We start from the raw sequence: 14,004 nt of genomic DNA on the forward strand, positions 1-14,004 counted from the left end.
CTCCTGTAGATATTGTAATGTTGTGCAGGTTAAAGTCGTGTTATGGCAACCCCCATAGTTTGTCATATTAAAATCTCCTAAATTATCCCTCCAAATGATCATGCCTATGACTTCCTCGAGACGCCAAGGAATGGCCCCCATAGGAAGTCCTCCCTGTACATATTTGGGTAATGCGGCACACACCCAGCAGGCACTTTGGTTGGTTTTCTTAGCTGTCAGATAGGAGAGGCCTAAAAAGGAATTAATTCCATGTTCTCCTTTGTGGGAGAGATGATCATTAATCCCTGCGGAACATAGTTCTACAGCAACAATTATCATTATTGACAGAAATGATTTCATTCTGGGTCTGGGGATGAAGCTCGTCGGCAGTGTGACGCGTGGATCCAGCGATCTTTTCCTTCCACTCGAACCGCAGACTCGGTTGTCAACAGGATCTGGTAGGGTCCGTCCCACCTGGGCTGGAGAACCTGTGAAGGAAATTTCCTGATCCACACCCACTCTCCTGGGATGAGGTTGTGCCCTCCTTCAGGTGGTGGTCCCCACGCCTCCAGGACCTGCTCGCGGGCTCCTTGGGTGGCCTCTGTCAGCAACTTGCAATAATACAAAGGAATGGTTGATCCATCTGAGGAAACCCCAGTCTCAGCACCTGTAAGAGAACTTGTTTCAAATTATTAAAGGCGGCTTTTGCTGCGGGAACCAAGGCAATCTTGTCCTTGTACTGCACTCCCCCCTTAAGCAGATCTGTTAAGAGTTGTGCTCACCCTGTAAAAAACATTGCACCCAGGCCCTGTTAAAATTTCACAATGCTAGACACAAAAGGGCCTTATCATAACTGCTTCTATTAGACACTCTAAAGCTGAAGCAACTCAGACTTGTGGGTTTCCTCGTCAGGGGAAGCACTCAGAATACCATCAACATACTGAGTGATCACAGCCAGTTGAAGCCACGTGATACCCTGTTCTGCATAGTCATTCTTTGTAATGCATAATATTCCAACCCAATAGATCTGGGATAAAACCACCCATTAAAATCTGGTACTCGGCAAGTAAAACTTGCTGTCCCAATACTCCTGTGGCCTCCTGCCATCTTCCCATATACATTGCTCTATAGTACACTGTTGAACAGAGGAGTGAAACAAGCAGGACAGTAGTGCTCCAGTATCCCCTAACAGAGAAACCAACACTCCATTAACAGTACATTTTTATCCACTGGACTGGGACAGACTTAGGGAGGCTACAAGGGATTTACATGATCTAATCGTTAGGTAAACAGATTTTCTCACAAGACGTTATTCTCCCCAGTCTCGATTCTAAACCTACAGCGTTTCAGCATGTCTGGTTTCGAGACATTCGAATAAAACCAAATTGTTTCCATTATTGCAACTAATTGTATAAATTACAATTTATAATAATTTATAATAATACAAAAACTGTTTAACTACTTTTATGTCCACCTGTACTGTACTTATACGTTTCAGACGCTCTTATATTTTCCAATCTCCTTAAGTTGATTTTCGTCAAGTCTCTTTAGTTACGTCTCTAGCCAGTCCCGCTGGCTAAACACACTCACACCGTCATTTAGTATACCAAAACTCACAGTTACACACATACATGCCGGCACACAAATTCATAAAACACACATACACATCGAGAATATATTTTTCTCTTCGTAATACAATGTGCTGTATTCTTGTTTTACTTCTACATGAATCCTTTTAATTCCTGAAGCACATTCCAGGTTCGCTGCATTTCTAATTTCGGGTGCGGTACTTCTCTAGCCCACCGGTCAATATCCTCCGGTTTTGGATTTGATCGTATTGGGGGTTCAGGGAAGGTAGGTGCGAGAACGGACCCCCTCGGCGGGGTGCGAGACGGAGTTAGAGTGGCGCTGTCATCAACGGCACCAGCCCCTGCTACATCAAGTCCTTTCCCACTTCGAGTGAGAGTACAGACCTGCGGGCGCCCTCCCTCTAACAGGGGAGACCCTGATCCGTCTTTATCACACTCATACCAAGTGTTATCCCAATCAGACCCCCCTTCTCCATATGACCACTGAGGGAATTGATCCCAATTATTTTCGTTTCCTGCCTGTTTGTTCCCCTGTGGGAGAGCAGGATATAACTTAGTCGCCGGCTGTAGCACATTAACCAGTGCAGCGTGACCAGGAGTTAATTCCTTCTTTAGTTTCTCATTCTCCTGCACTGTCTCTTTTAGTTTTTTTTCTAGTACCTCTTTTGCCACGAATAAATTATCTTTCCTCTCATTTAACGCTTTTATTTTTTCTGTGAACTCCTTCTCTTTTCTATCCCATTCTGATTTCTCCTTCATGCTAATCTGCCACCTCAGGTGTCGGCCGATCACCAGGGCTGCAGCTAAATCTTTGTTTTTGTTCCAATGTTCATACGCTTTTTTACAGGCATCTTCGCCCCAAACTCCTTCTGACAGACTCAGCTTCTTCCTATATTTCTCTTCCCTTTCAGTCAATTTACACTTTTCCGATATGTAATCAGATACTTCCACCACTTTCTCAAACACCCAATTAGCACACATGTTTGGTTTCTTTAAGATTTACTTTTGTCGTGTGTGAGGTAACAGCTCATTCAGTAGGGGGATGTTTTCACTTGGAAAAACCTGTGCATTACTGCACTCATTCAGCTAAGGGCGTCTGTTACCTCCAGATCTAAATGCCTCTCCGAGACTTTAGAGAGGACTTACACCGCACTGTTCACAGGTAAGAAACGAGACCTCGAAAACCCCCTTTCTTGATCAGTAATTCACCATCCCCAGAACGCCAGCATCGCTGCTTTTGCCCCGGGGTGGACTTACGCACTGAGCTCAATCAGGGCGATTCTCGGGTCTCAACGTCCTTTAAATCCTGCTACTTAATGCTTTGCTCTTTTATTATGAGGTGTGTTTATGTTAGTGTCGTGCGTGTGTATATGTATTTCACAAACAAGGAAAACACCAAAAACATACATACATATATCTCTTCTACTCCTGTTTTCTTTAAAACAAAAAAAAACCACGCCACGCCAGAAACCACGCCACTCCAATCAGTGCACGATCAAGGCGTAGCTAATCTCAGGACCCCGGGCGTAATTAAAGCCCACACCAATCCTGGATTATACGTGCATTTAATGCACCACTCAGCTCCAGAACCCCGGGCGCAATTAAGGCCCACACCGATCCCGAGCCACAGAACTCCGGGTGCAATTAAGACCCACACCAGTCCTGAACTACGTGCATTTTATGCACCACTTGCTCTAGAACCCCGGGCGCAATTAAGGCCCACACCGATTCTGAGCCTCAGAACTCCGGGTGCAATTAAAACCCAAACCAGTTCTGACCTTCAGAACTCCGGGTGCAATTAAGACCCACACCAGTCCTGAACTTCACGGTAAGGGTCCAAAACCCGTTCAAAACTCCACGCGCAATTAAGGCATACACCAGCTTCGAACGCCTGTACACAATACCGCGGAACCCCTGCCAGACCAAATTCTGGGCTTACAGCAACCAACCCATTACATACATCGGTGCCTTCCCCGGGCCAGAGGAATTCAGAAACTCACGTTTACTCCGTCATCTCGGGCGATTCTCGCAGGGAGCAGAGATTTCCCAATCGGTCAGAGAGAGTCGGGACTTTTTTAAATAAAAGATGAGTCCTTACCTCTTAGTTATGTGCGCGCTGACCGTCTCTCCTGCCGATGGGAAGTTCTGCGCCTTCTGGAGCATCCGCCGACTATGCCAAATTTGTTGTAACAGAAGAAATAAGGTTCTTGATCCCGAGATGAAGTAAAACAGATGAGTTTATTGCATGCAAGGAACAATAAAGCCGAAGTCTTGTTTCCCGCAAGAAACAACAAAACCGAAGTATTGTTCAACGTACTGTTACAAACTTTTGGGTTATATAGTGTTTTCTTCTCTGTTTCTGACGTTTAACATTACACCCAGGGGGGTTCCTAGCTTGCATCTGCAATCCTTATCAGTTAACCCCCTTTCCTGCCATAAACCCCAGCTTGTGACTTAGAAGTCTAAACCCCCTACAGAAAGGATTAAATTCAAACCCCCGTCTTCACATCTTTCTTCAGCACTGTTCTTGAATTTCAATCAAAATTGAATAATTTAATGCTGATATTTAATTATAGAATATAAATATTACAAACAAATCATTCTTCTGTCTCAGGAATATCCTCATACTACACCCTGTGTTGTCTTTGACTGTAGCAAAAAAGCTGGTCAACACATTTGTCTTTCCTAGAATTGATTACTGCAAAGCCCTACTCACTGGGGTATCTAAATCCACACCGAAAAACTCCAATACAGTATGTTCAGAATTCAGCAGCCAGAATCCTGACCAGGTCATGTACAAGTGATTATATTACCCTTATCTTGGAATCTTTGCATTGGCTTGCTATCTGGTTTTGTGTTGACTTTAAAATCATTATGCTCACCTATAAGGCATTACATGGCTTGGCACATCCCTACCTGTCTGATTTAGTATCTGTCTACTCCTCACTTCACAACATTGATTCATCTGACTCTGGTCTTCATGTACCCCCAAACTTGTTTACATTCAGTGTGTGACAGAGCATTCTTTTGCTATCTCAGAGCTCTGGAGTTGTATTCCCAAGTATATCAGAGTCACCTATTCAGATTGCATTTAAAACTAGACTGAAAATCTTTCTTTTAAGGAAGGCCTTTACTTCATCAATTTTCTAATGTATCTTCTGCTGCACCTCACTACTTGTGATCTTATATGCTTATTCTGTAATTTGCTGTTCTTATAACTGTATTCTCTTTTTCCACCTTTTCTAAAGCTCTTTGAGATGCTACTTTTAAAAATGCTATACAAAATAAAGTTTACTATATGAAGTGACGGCTACTCAGAGATGAAACCTGCATGTGTTGAATGATCTGAGAGGGAAGATGATTATTGTTGTAAAGTAGTTTGCAAATACTTGCAAATTTACAAAATGTTAATATTAAATTAGAGAATACCAGTATTGTATATTACAGAATATAATAAAATCTTTTTTTTTTCTTTTGAGATCTAGTTCATCCTGTCAGTGGTTTAGCCATGGAGCTGAAGAATATAGTCATGAGTCCTGTGGTTGTATGGACAACCAAGAGCAGGTAAAAACAAGAGGTCAGATAACTCCAATTAAAAAATAATACAATCAATGCAACATATACTGCAGTCACATCAGGAAACCCAGATGTTGTACTGTAAATGAGGGTGAAAATAAGGAAAGGACAGATTTGATATATTTTCTGAGATTAGTTTTGATAGTGTATTATGTGTTAACTCTCTATGGTATCTTCAACCTACTTAAAAAAACTATTCATTATTTGACAACCTACAGTAAATGTTTTTTTAAATATAACTTTATATTATATTAAACATAACGGTTCAGGACTAAGTTAATCAAATTTTTATAACACTGCTAAACTATGTCAAATGAAACTGCTTAATATATGTTATTTTGTCATTGGAGATGTTTTTGTGTAAGCCATACCTTCCCCCCTCTCAGTATCCAATCTTATAAATAAGTAATAGTTAAACATTGTAAATATGGTAGATGGAATGGGGAGCTGCATTTTGTCTTTAGCAAACTTGCATACATGTTTGACTGTGTTTATGTGGGATCCAAAAAAAGTACTATATTTTCTAGTTGTCACTGAATATTACTTGTAGGCAAAAATACAATATGCACTATTCATATTTCACAAAGATATACTGCAAATATACAGTATGTACAGTATATGTGTAAATCAGTCACAATGAAAATGCTAGAAGTCAAGATTGTGAAACAGGAATTCACTTCAAATCTAAAAATATACCTTTGCTATATTGTTGAAATCAGTCAATACCTGTTTTAAATGTGCAAGAGCATACTTTTTCAGGCATGGGCAAAAAGCATTCTTTTAGGACCCTATGCAGACAACACAATCCGGGGGGAGTGAAGAAAACACGGGGAAAAGGCATGAAAGGGGGCTGGAAGGAAAACAGGGGGTGTGTCCATGGTGGACTGGTGTTCGGGGGAGGTGTGGACAAAGCAAACAGTCCAAGGGAGTCCGAGGCAAATCCAAGAGTGTAGCAAATGTCCAAGACCAGGTAATCCATCCTGACAGACAAACAGAGTTAAAAGCCGGAGCGGGATCTGGCGGAGGGTTAGGGGAATAAAAGGGGATAACGGGACCACACCTATGCCGTCAAGTCGCTCCTGGACTCGTGGGTAGGCGGGCTTCCAGGCATCCATCTTCCAAAGCTGAGCCCAGATTGGCAGGAACGTCTGTCTTTTATAGCACGGGGGGCAGGAACCAGAGGCAGGTGCAGGGGATCAGTACAGAACAAGGAAGGGCTGGAGCATCATTAAGAGGTTTACGTTCGTGACAAATGCAGTATGATAAAATGACCAAAACTATTATATAGTATACATTTAATGAAGAGGTGTAGCTATAGCTCTCTAAATCAAGTATGATTTATTAAAATAGTTCACCTGTCCTAGTGATTTTTTGCATTCTAAATTTAAATGGTCTTACATTAGATGCATAACACTAATTTAAGTGACAATGAGTGGAGTATGACAGTATGACAAAAGGACTTACAAGTACCATTTGATCCACTTGATATCTGATCAATTAAGCTAAATTTTCCTTTGTGGTATCATGGAAATATTTGATTTTTTATTACCATATAGAGTATTTACAGTAGTCTAATAAAAAATGAACAATAGTAAAAAAAATCCTTACATTTAAAGTAAGTAGCGTTACTCTGGACACTCTACTCAAATGAGGAGGTAACGAGAACTCCCCTTCGACAACACTAATGTGTACCACTCACCTGGATGATGTGACAGCAACCAATGCGCGCCAGTATGTTAACCATACATCAGCTTTCAGTGGGGAGGAAAACAGAGTGATGAGACCAATTCATAAATTGTCTTATTAGTGGGCTATGATTGGGAAAGGTTTCAGGGTAAGATCCCTTTTCTTTTCTAGAAACACCCTTTGATTTTTAATGACCACGGAGAGTCAGCACCTGTATACAGTATAGTGTCCCTATCACTACATACTGTATATTGGGGCTTTGGGTCCACACAGATTGTGGGATGAATGTCCCTACTGATCTCACTAACACCTCTTCCAACAGCAACCTTAGTTTTCCAAGGAGGTCTTCCATCCAGGTCACGATCAGACTCACACCTCTTAGCTTCAGTGGGTTCCCAATTGTGAGTTGCGGGGCAGCTGCTGGCTTAAAATGTTTATCAAACCTGGCATATAGACACAGTCTGTAGAGGTCCACATCTCTACAAACACCAATTAATATTAATAATAAACCCATCCAAAACCCCAACCACCACCACCACCAAAACCCCTTTAATAGAAAGTTTGGTATATATATATAATTTCATTGTGATCTAGATGCACTACAACTAAACTTTAAACACAATGTGGAAAGGATCCCCCAAAACAAAACCTTGTTATAGACAAACTGTAAATCAGCCCATAGATGAGATGCAATCACTTTGGGACAGGGAGACAGATCATACTGATAAAAATCAGCTCTGTGAAGCAACTAACAACTTTAAATTGAGTGGAAGATGCAATTAAATAAGGACATTAACCACTTTTATATATATAAAGGGGTTAAAAATAAATCAGAAAAGGCTTTATCAGAGCTTTGCCGAGTCTGACTGTGTGGTGACCAGAAGTATGATGGTTGTTACATCACTCTTTCAAAAATGAATATTAAATTATCTACATCACCACATATACAGAATTGAGTACACTGAACCAGTGCCAAAGATTGAAGTCATCTATTGTTTCAGAATTAAATGTTTTTTTTATTTTAGCCAAATGTAATAGCTAACTGAAACTCATTGTGAGATTTTTCAGGATTTGTCGGATTTGTCAGGATTTAGTATGGTATGCTATTACTGTATATAATATTACAAAGACTTATGATTAGTTGCATTGTTTAATGCAAAGAGTAGTACAATAGTTAAATTAAGTTGAATGGGAGTCAATGAGAAGGCCCACAGAGCTAGAAAAACAAATGTTTGTATTAAGTTAGTGTATTACTACTGTACAATAAGCATCAATTGTGATCCCTCTGTTTATCAAAGTCTGTTTTCAGAAAACATAAAAAATGCAGAATTTGGAAAATGCTAATCTCTTTCCACATGTTTAATTAGTTGATTATTTATGATTGACAGTGATTAACTTGAGTGACCTTGGCAACATGACCTTGTTAATGAGAAATTGGACACAGGTGATGTGGTAATTTAGCCCGCTGAATGTCAAGCCTGGTAAAAATAAAGAAATAATGAAAAGGAAAAATATATGCCACTTATGAAAAGAAGCCTTTGGTTTGTTGGAACAGTAGTTCAGGTAGACTCACTCAGTTGCGCAAAAGAGATCTTTGATCATGAATGAAGGTTTTTATAGACCACCATGATTGATGTCAGGGTGTGTAATGTAGATGTGTATGTCATTACCTCTGCTCTTTTATTTTTATAAAGAGCATGTGTTCACCTGTTTGCTGAGAAACATACTTCCTGCTCTTTCAAGCAAGTGTAAATGCACTGTTCCAGAAAAAAAGATGCCTTACAGAATTCTGTATGAAAAGTTCTGGAACACAAATGCAAACACACCTATACTGGGCTCTTCGAAGGCATTTGATCTGGAATACCAACAATTCAGATGGATAAAAACAAGCATAGCTGTTGGACTTATTTTATTAGTCATGAAGATTCATTAAAGAGGAGGTCAGATGTTTGATTTGGTAATTTGAATGTGATATACAGCATAACAATATCATCATTATCTGTTTAGACCATAGCATTTACAACTTAAAATTAAGTATGATAAATGTTTGCATTTCTGGGGAAGCAATCAGCAAACCCATTATGGCAAATAAATCCTGTCTATGCATATTTATGCTAACTCATCTCTGACATTTACATTCCACTTAGGGCAAAATATAAATGTGATTTGTTTTCTTAGGACTGACTTTTGTGTCATGACACATTAAACCTGATTTAATGAATGACTGGTGTGAACCATTTAAGACTATGTCAAGTGCTTTCAGAGTCACTTAAAAATAAACAGTTTTTATAAGATATTTCTTAATCTAAAAAAATCTTAATAATGCTTGTGATTGTAGTCTTTGTAAAAACTAATAGATTTCCTTACTATGGAATTGTAAGCAGACTGCACATATTTTTACGGCTGCACAGCCATAGCAGAAAAGCCGTAGCATTTCTGCCTTGCAGCAGAGGTCCTGGGTTCAATTCCACAGGTACTATCTGTGTAGAATTTGTATGTTCTCCCCTTGTTTGTATGGTGTTTTGCTGGGTTCTCCCGTTTCATCTCAAGGACCAAAGACATACTTGTCCTAGATAAATGTCCTAGGTGTGAGTGCATACATATTTGTGTTTGTGTGTGCCCTTCGATAGACTGGCATACCATCAAGGGTTTACTGTATACTGGCATGTGCCCATTGCATGCCAGAATCTGACTCTTCTGTAACCCTATATTGAATAAAGCATTTAGAAAATGGATGGATGGAACTGTATGCTTAATTTAGTGCAGAGCCAAAAATGAAAGAAAAGGTTCTATTTTTTATGGTACACTGAATTTGTAAAAAAAAAAGTATATTAACAAATATTTTATTCAATTAAAGTTAAGAAACATGAAATACTTTTAGAATAATCACTTCCAGGTTAAGTTCACAGCCCTATAAGCATTGCAGAATATGTCAATTTCAATTCAAAATTATCACCACTATTTATCTGTTAAATTATACTTTCTTACAATAAAGATCTTTTAATATATCATTCTTTACAGAAATGTCCTGTGCTGAATATATCTGTGCCATTCTTGCTAAGCAACAAGGGTGATATTCTTTATAACTTGACTGGCTACAATGTGGAAAAGTATTTAACAGGAACAACAAGAAAATTCTTTAACAAGAGGTAACTAAACTGACCAATATTTCTTTTAAGACAGAAAGGTTTCGGCAAGATAATATAAGTGCAGGATACAATCAGAGACGACTAACTTAAAGGTCTCATTTTGCACTCTGAGATAGTACCTTCCGTGGCTGAGCAGTTAAAAGAAATGTGGAATAACATATCAATGCTGTTTTTAAAAACATGTTTCTAAAAATATTTTAATTCTTTTATATTTACATTTTTTAAAATTAAAAAGATTTTTCAAATGGCTGAACTACACAAAACATGCTCCTTCTTATATCAACAGTTTCAGAGTTCAGCAGTTTCAGATTAGAAATATATAAATGTGTGTGCTTAACTTTCTCACAGATTTGGAGGCTGGTCTTTTAGCCGAACCTTTCCCAGTGAATTTGAACATGATCGAAGCAATTCATCCTACATAAAATCTATGTGCAAGGTGAGATTAGGCAATGTCCACATCAGAAAGAAGTGTAACGCTGCTCTGTAGAGGTGAAAAGGATCCAATGCAGATGCAGGAATCGCAGGGAGGTACGTAAGCATACTGAGCAAATCCAGGAGCTGAGTCGTAGTCCGAAGGCGAAGGTAGGTCGAGATCCAGTAAAGGCACTGGTGGCGAACAATCCAAAATGTGAGACAGAATCGTGGTCGAAAAGAGGGCTGCAGGGTCAAATCCAAAACAGGCTGTAAGACCGCTAGGCAGAGCAACAAGTAGTGAACTCAATACCGAGCAACGGGAATCGGGTAAGAATGGTATAAATAACCCGGCGTGCCGCACGGTAGAGCAATTGCAGGTGTGTTAACTCGTGCGGCGGCGCTTGTTAATAGTAATCCGCTGCTGGTGCTGTTTAGCTCGCTTACGTGTTGATCTCTGCTGGCTGGTGGTCGTGACAGAAGAGAACATAACATGTTACATCTTTTCTAATACTTCGGTTTTTAAAATGTGTCTGGCCTACAATTAACTGGTATCGTAGAGTGCAGTATCGCTGTGTACCCCATGATTCTGGGATAGATCTTGATTGCTTCGATCCTTTCCAGGAATGAATCGGAATAAATTTTAGTTCTTCCCCTGAGTTAAGGCTTTCGGAACATCAGTTGACCTTTACTCAGGAGTCTCTGACTTCTGAATGCTAAACATTAACACTTTTTACTTATTTCCCAGTTCCTGATATTAAAATATATATATAATTCTTTCTAGATGTGCATATATTGTATTTTGACACTTATTGTACAGCTTTTAAGGGATTCAAATCATTCACCGTTAAAGAGCTATTTTTCTAATGTTAATTTTCCAGATTTCTATTTTCCTTATGTATGAAAACTCAGTGCAAACCCCAGGTATTTGTATGTGGCTTATTCGTTTTTTTTACTGCAAAAATAAATTATATATTTGAGAATTACTGTGGATTTACTTATATTGTTTTTACATATATACTAAGATTCTTAATTTCAAAGTTTAGTTACAAACAAATGACTGACTAGAAAACACAGCGCTAAATTGTCAAGGAATTGGAACATTTGACTAGGATGTAAGATCTTCAAACAGTTTAAATTAATCAATTTATGTAAAAATTGAATATTGAGTACTTTGTGAATTTTTATGTGAAATATCTAATAGGTTTGGAGTAAAAGCTCTTTCAGGCTATGTCAAGTAGTGTCACATAATGCTACAATACATTTTGTTAATTGACTTGCATGTCAGTTTGCTCATTGCCTTGCATGTCAGTTTGTTCATTGACCTGCATGTCATGCCTGCTTTTGTAGGTTTGGTACAACCAGCAGGGCTATCATACAGGACCATCCTTCCTTAACCAGCTCAGTAACTTCATTCTCTGGTCTCACCTTCCCCCTGGTACAAACTGGAAACAGTATGGTAGGACATTAATGTTTTCTGTGTTTAAGTCAAAATAGGGAAAACGGCAAATCACATCAGCTTTAAAATTAATCAATAGTACAATAGTCATGTGTGAAAAGAGAAGAATCCAATGGGACCCAATCCAAGTACAGTAACACAGTGTATTTGAGAAGGTGTGGAGATACAAAAGAAGAATACTACTGATTACTATGAGGAAGGTTTTATTAAAAAAGCAACAGAAAGATCTTGAGGAACAATCTTGGTATTAAGTAACAATGTAAATGTTAGTACAGTAGGACATTGTACCCTGTAAAAAAATGAAAAGATCAGCAAATATTACTCTCTCAATTACTGAATCAATGCATACAGTATTCATTTCATTGTAAAAATACAGTACATTGGTAAACAACACTAAAAAGATGTAAGTTACTAGATTTGAATGCACTTAATTTGTTCAACAAGAACAACCTGGGGCTTGCTTAAAGCACTTGATGTGCTCAAATACTTCCTGCCAGCAGCCAGTGTAATACCACCTTCCTAGGCACTGCTGCTAGTTTGTGCATCAGTTGCCCTTGAAATTGAGAACATACAGTATAAGCAGTTAAAATAATGTTTTAAGCAATGTAGACCTTCAAAATTGGGTTTTTGTAAAAGCTCTGAATGTTTATCAATTTCCCTTTCAGTGACTCATTTCTGTTTTTACTCTTGTTCTACTTCTTGCTCATGCTGTTATTTTAATGCTGTGTACAAGAGTAGTATAAATGTTCTGATTGCTATTTGTTCTGCCAATTTTAGAACAAAACGTATCATTCATGTATCGTTTATTCATGCTGAGTAAGATAACATTACTCTTGGAGAAGTGATGTGAAGCAGCTAATGAAATTAAGCTCAGCAACATTGATTTTACACAATATGTTACAATATTACACATTGCAAGAAGAAAAATAATTGTATCATGGTTCTTACAGAGGTTTTACAGAGGTTTTTAACTAAGTAGGGATACTTTTTTAAAAATTAAGGATTTTTCTAAGTCTTTGGTTTGTGCCTGTTGTTTTAGGAATAACACTAAATAGTCATCCTTATGGTGGTGCCTTTCTGGATGAAGACAGAATGTAAGTCAGTTTGAAAAATGAAGTTTAGAAACATTGTCCAGACACATGCATGCATGTTAGCATGAGATGTAAATCAAATGAGTATATCAGATTTTCCAAGCATAAAAAACATCACTTTAGACAATTTTAATGCTCTGTTTTTATTTTATATATTTTTAAGCTTTTATATATTTCATATACTGTATAAGTTTTCACACAATATGCTATATATGTTTTTGATAAGAAATGTGTAATTGTTGCTTTCTTTAAGTACTGTAAGTTAGAATGACATTTGTATGGCCTTCTGACATTGTTTTCTTTCGCGTTTTGACGGTGTCTTATATTTGCATAATATAATATATAATATCTGCAGCCAGGAGAGTATTCGGCAGTGTGGTGTTGCCTTGTGTATCCTGTTGGGATTCTCCATCCTCACAGCCAGCCTTGGCACAGTAGTAGTCAGAGATCATGTCTCGGGGGAGAAGCGGCTACAACATATTTCTGGACTCAACCATATAATCTACTGGGCCTCTAATTTCATATTTGATATGGTAAACTCTTAATATTATCATCATATAAAAATATGATGACAAAATTGTAGTGTGGAATAGCTCTACTATTTTACTTATATTTCCTATCTCTACTGTGTTTACAGTATTGATTTCTGTATTAATGCAGGTGTTCTACCTTGTCCCAGTTGGTCTGTGCCTTGGGGTGTTTACAGCATTCCAGCTGCCTGCTTTCACATTCCGGGAGAACCTCACTGCAGCTGACCATTGCCATTGGGGAAGCTGTTAGGGAAGAACTTAGTTTTGGTCAGAAATAATGTAAGTAGAGGATAAAAAACCATTTTTGGATGACTTATGAATATAGCATTGCAAAACATGAATTGAAAAGTGTCAAAGGACAATGTAATGATTTTACCAAGAGGACTTTTCAAAATATTAAAATGGGATATAAATTAAAAGAAAAATTTTAGAAATCTTATCTGTATTTTAAGAAAGGAACAAGTAATAGGCTTATTCCATGCTGAAAAGAGAAGAGAGAAAACACAATGTTTCGGCTGTGAAGCCTTCTTCAGG

General features: G+C 38.3%; 1 protein-coding gene across 1 annotated transcript in view; it reads left to right on the forward strand.

The window, feature by feature from the left end:
• LOC148651334 (ATP-binding cassette sub-family A member 13-like) overlaps positions 1–14,004 on the forward strand; it is a 123,025-nt gene that overhangs the window by 47,400 nt on the left and 61,621 nt on the right. The window contains 5 exon segments of the mRNA XM_088602304.1: positions 10,328–10,415; positions 11,741–11,849; positions 12,889–12,943; positions 13,296–13,473; positions 13,601–13,690. Coding sequence (XP_088458430.1) covers positions 10,328–10,415; positions 11,741–11,849; positions 12,889–12,943; positions 13,296–13,473; positions 13,601–13,690 — 520 coding nt within the window.

This window comes from Lepisosteus platostomus, chromosome 12 (assembly GCF_059453375.1).
Source record: "Lepisosteus platostomus isolate fLepPlt1 chromosome 12, fLepPlt1.hap1, whole genome shotgun sequence".
In the NCBI taxonomy this organism is placed as follows: Eukaryota; Metazoa; Chordata; class Actinopteri; order Semionotiformes; family Lepisosteidae; genus Lepisosteus; species Lepisosteus platostomus.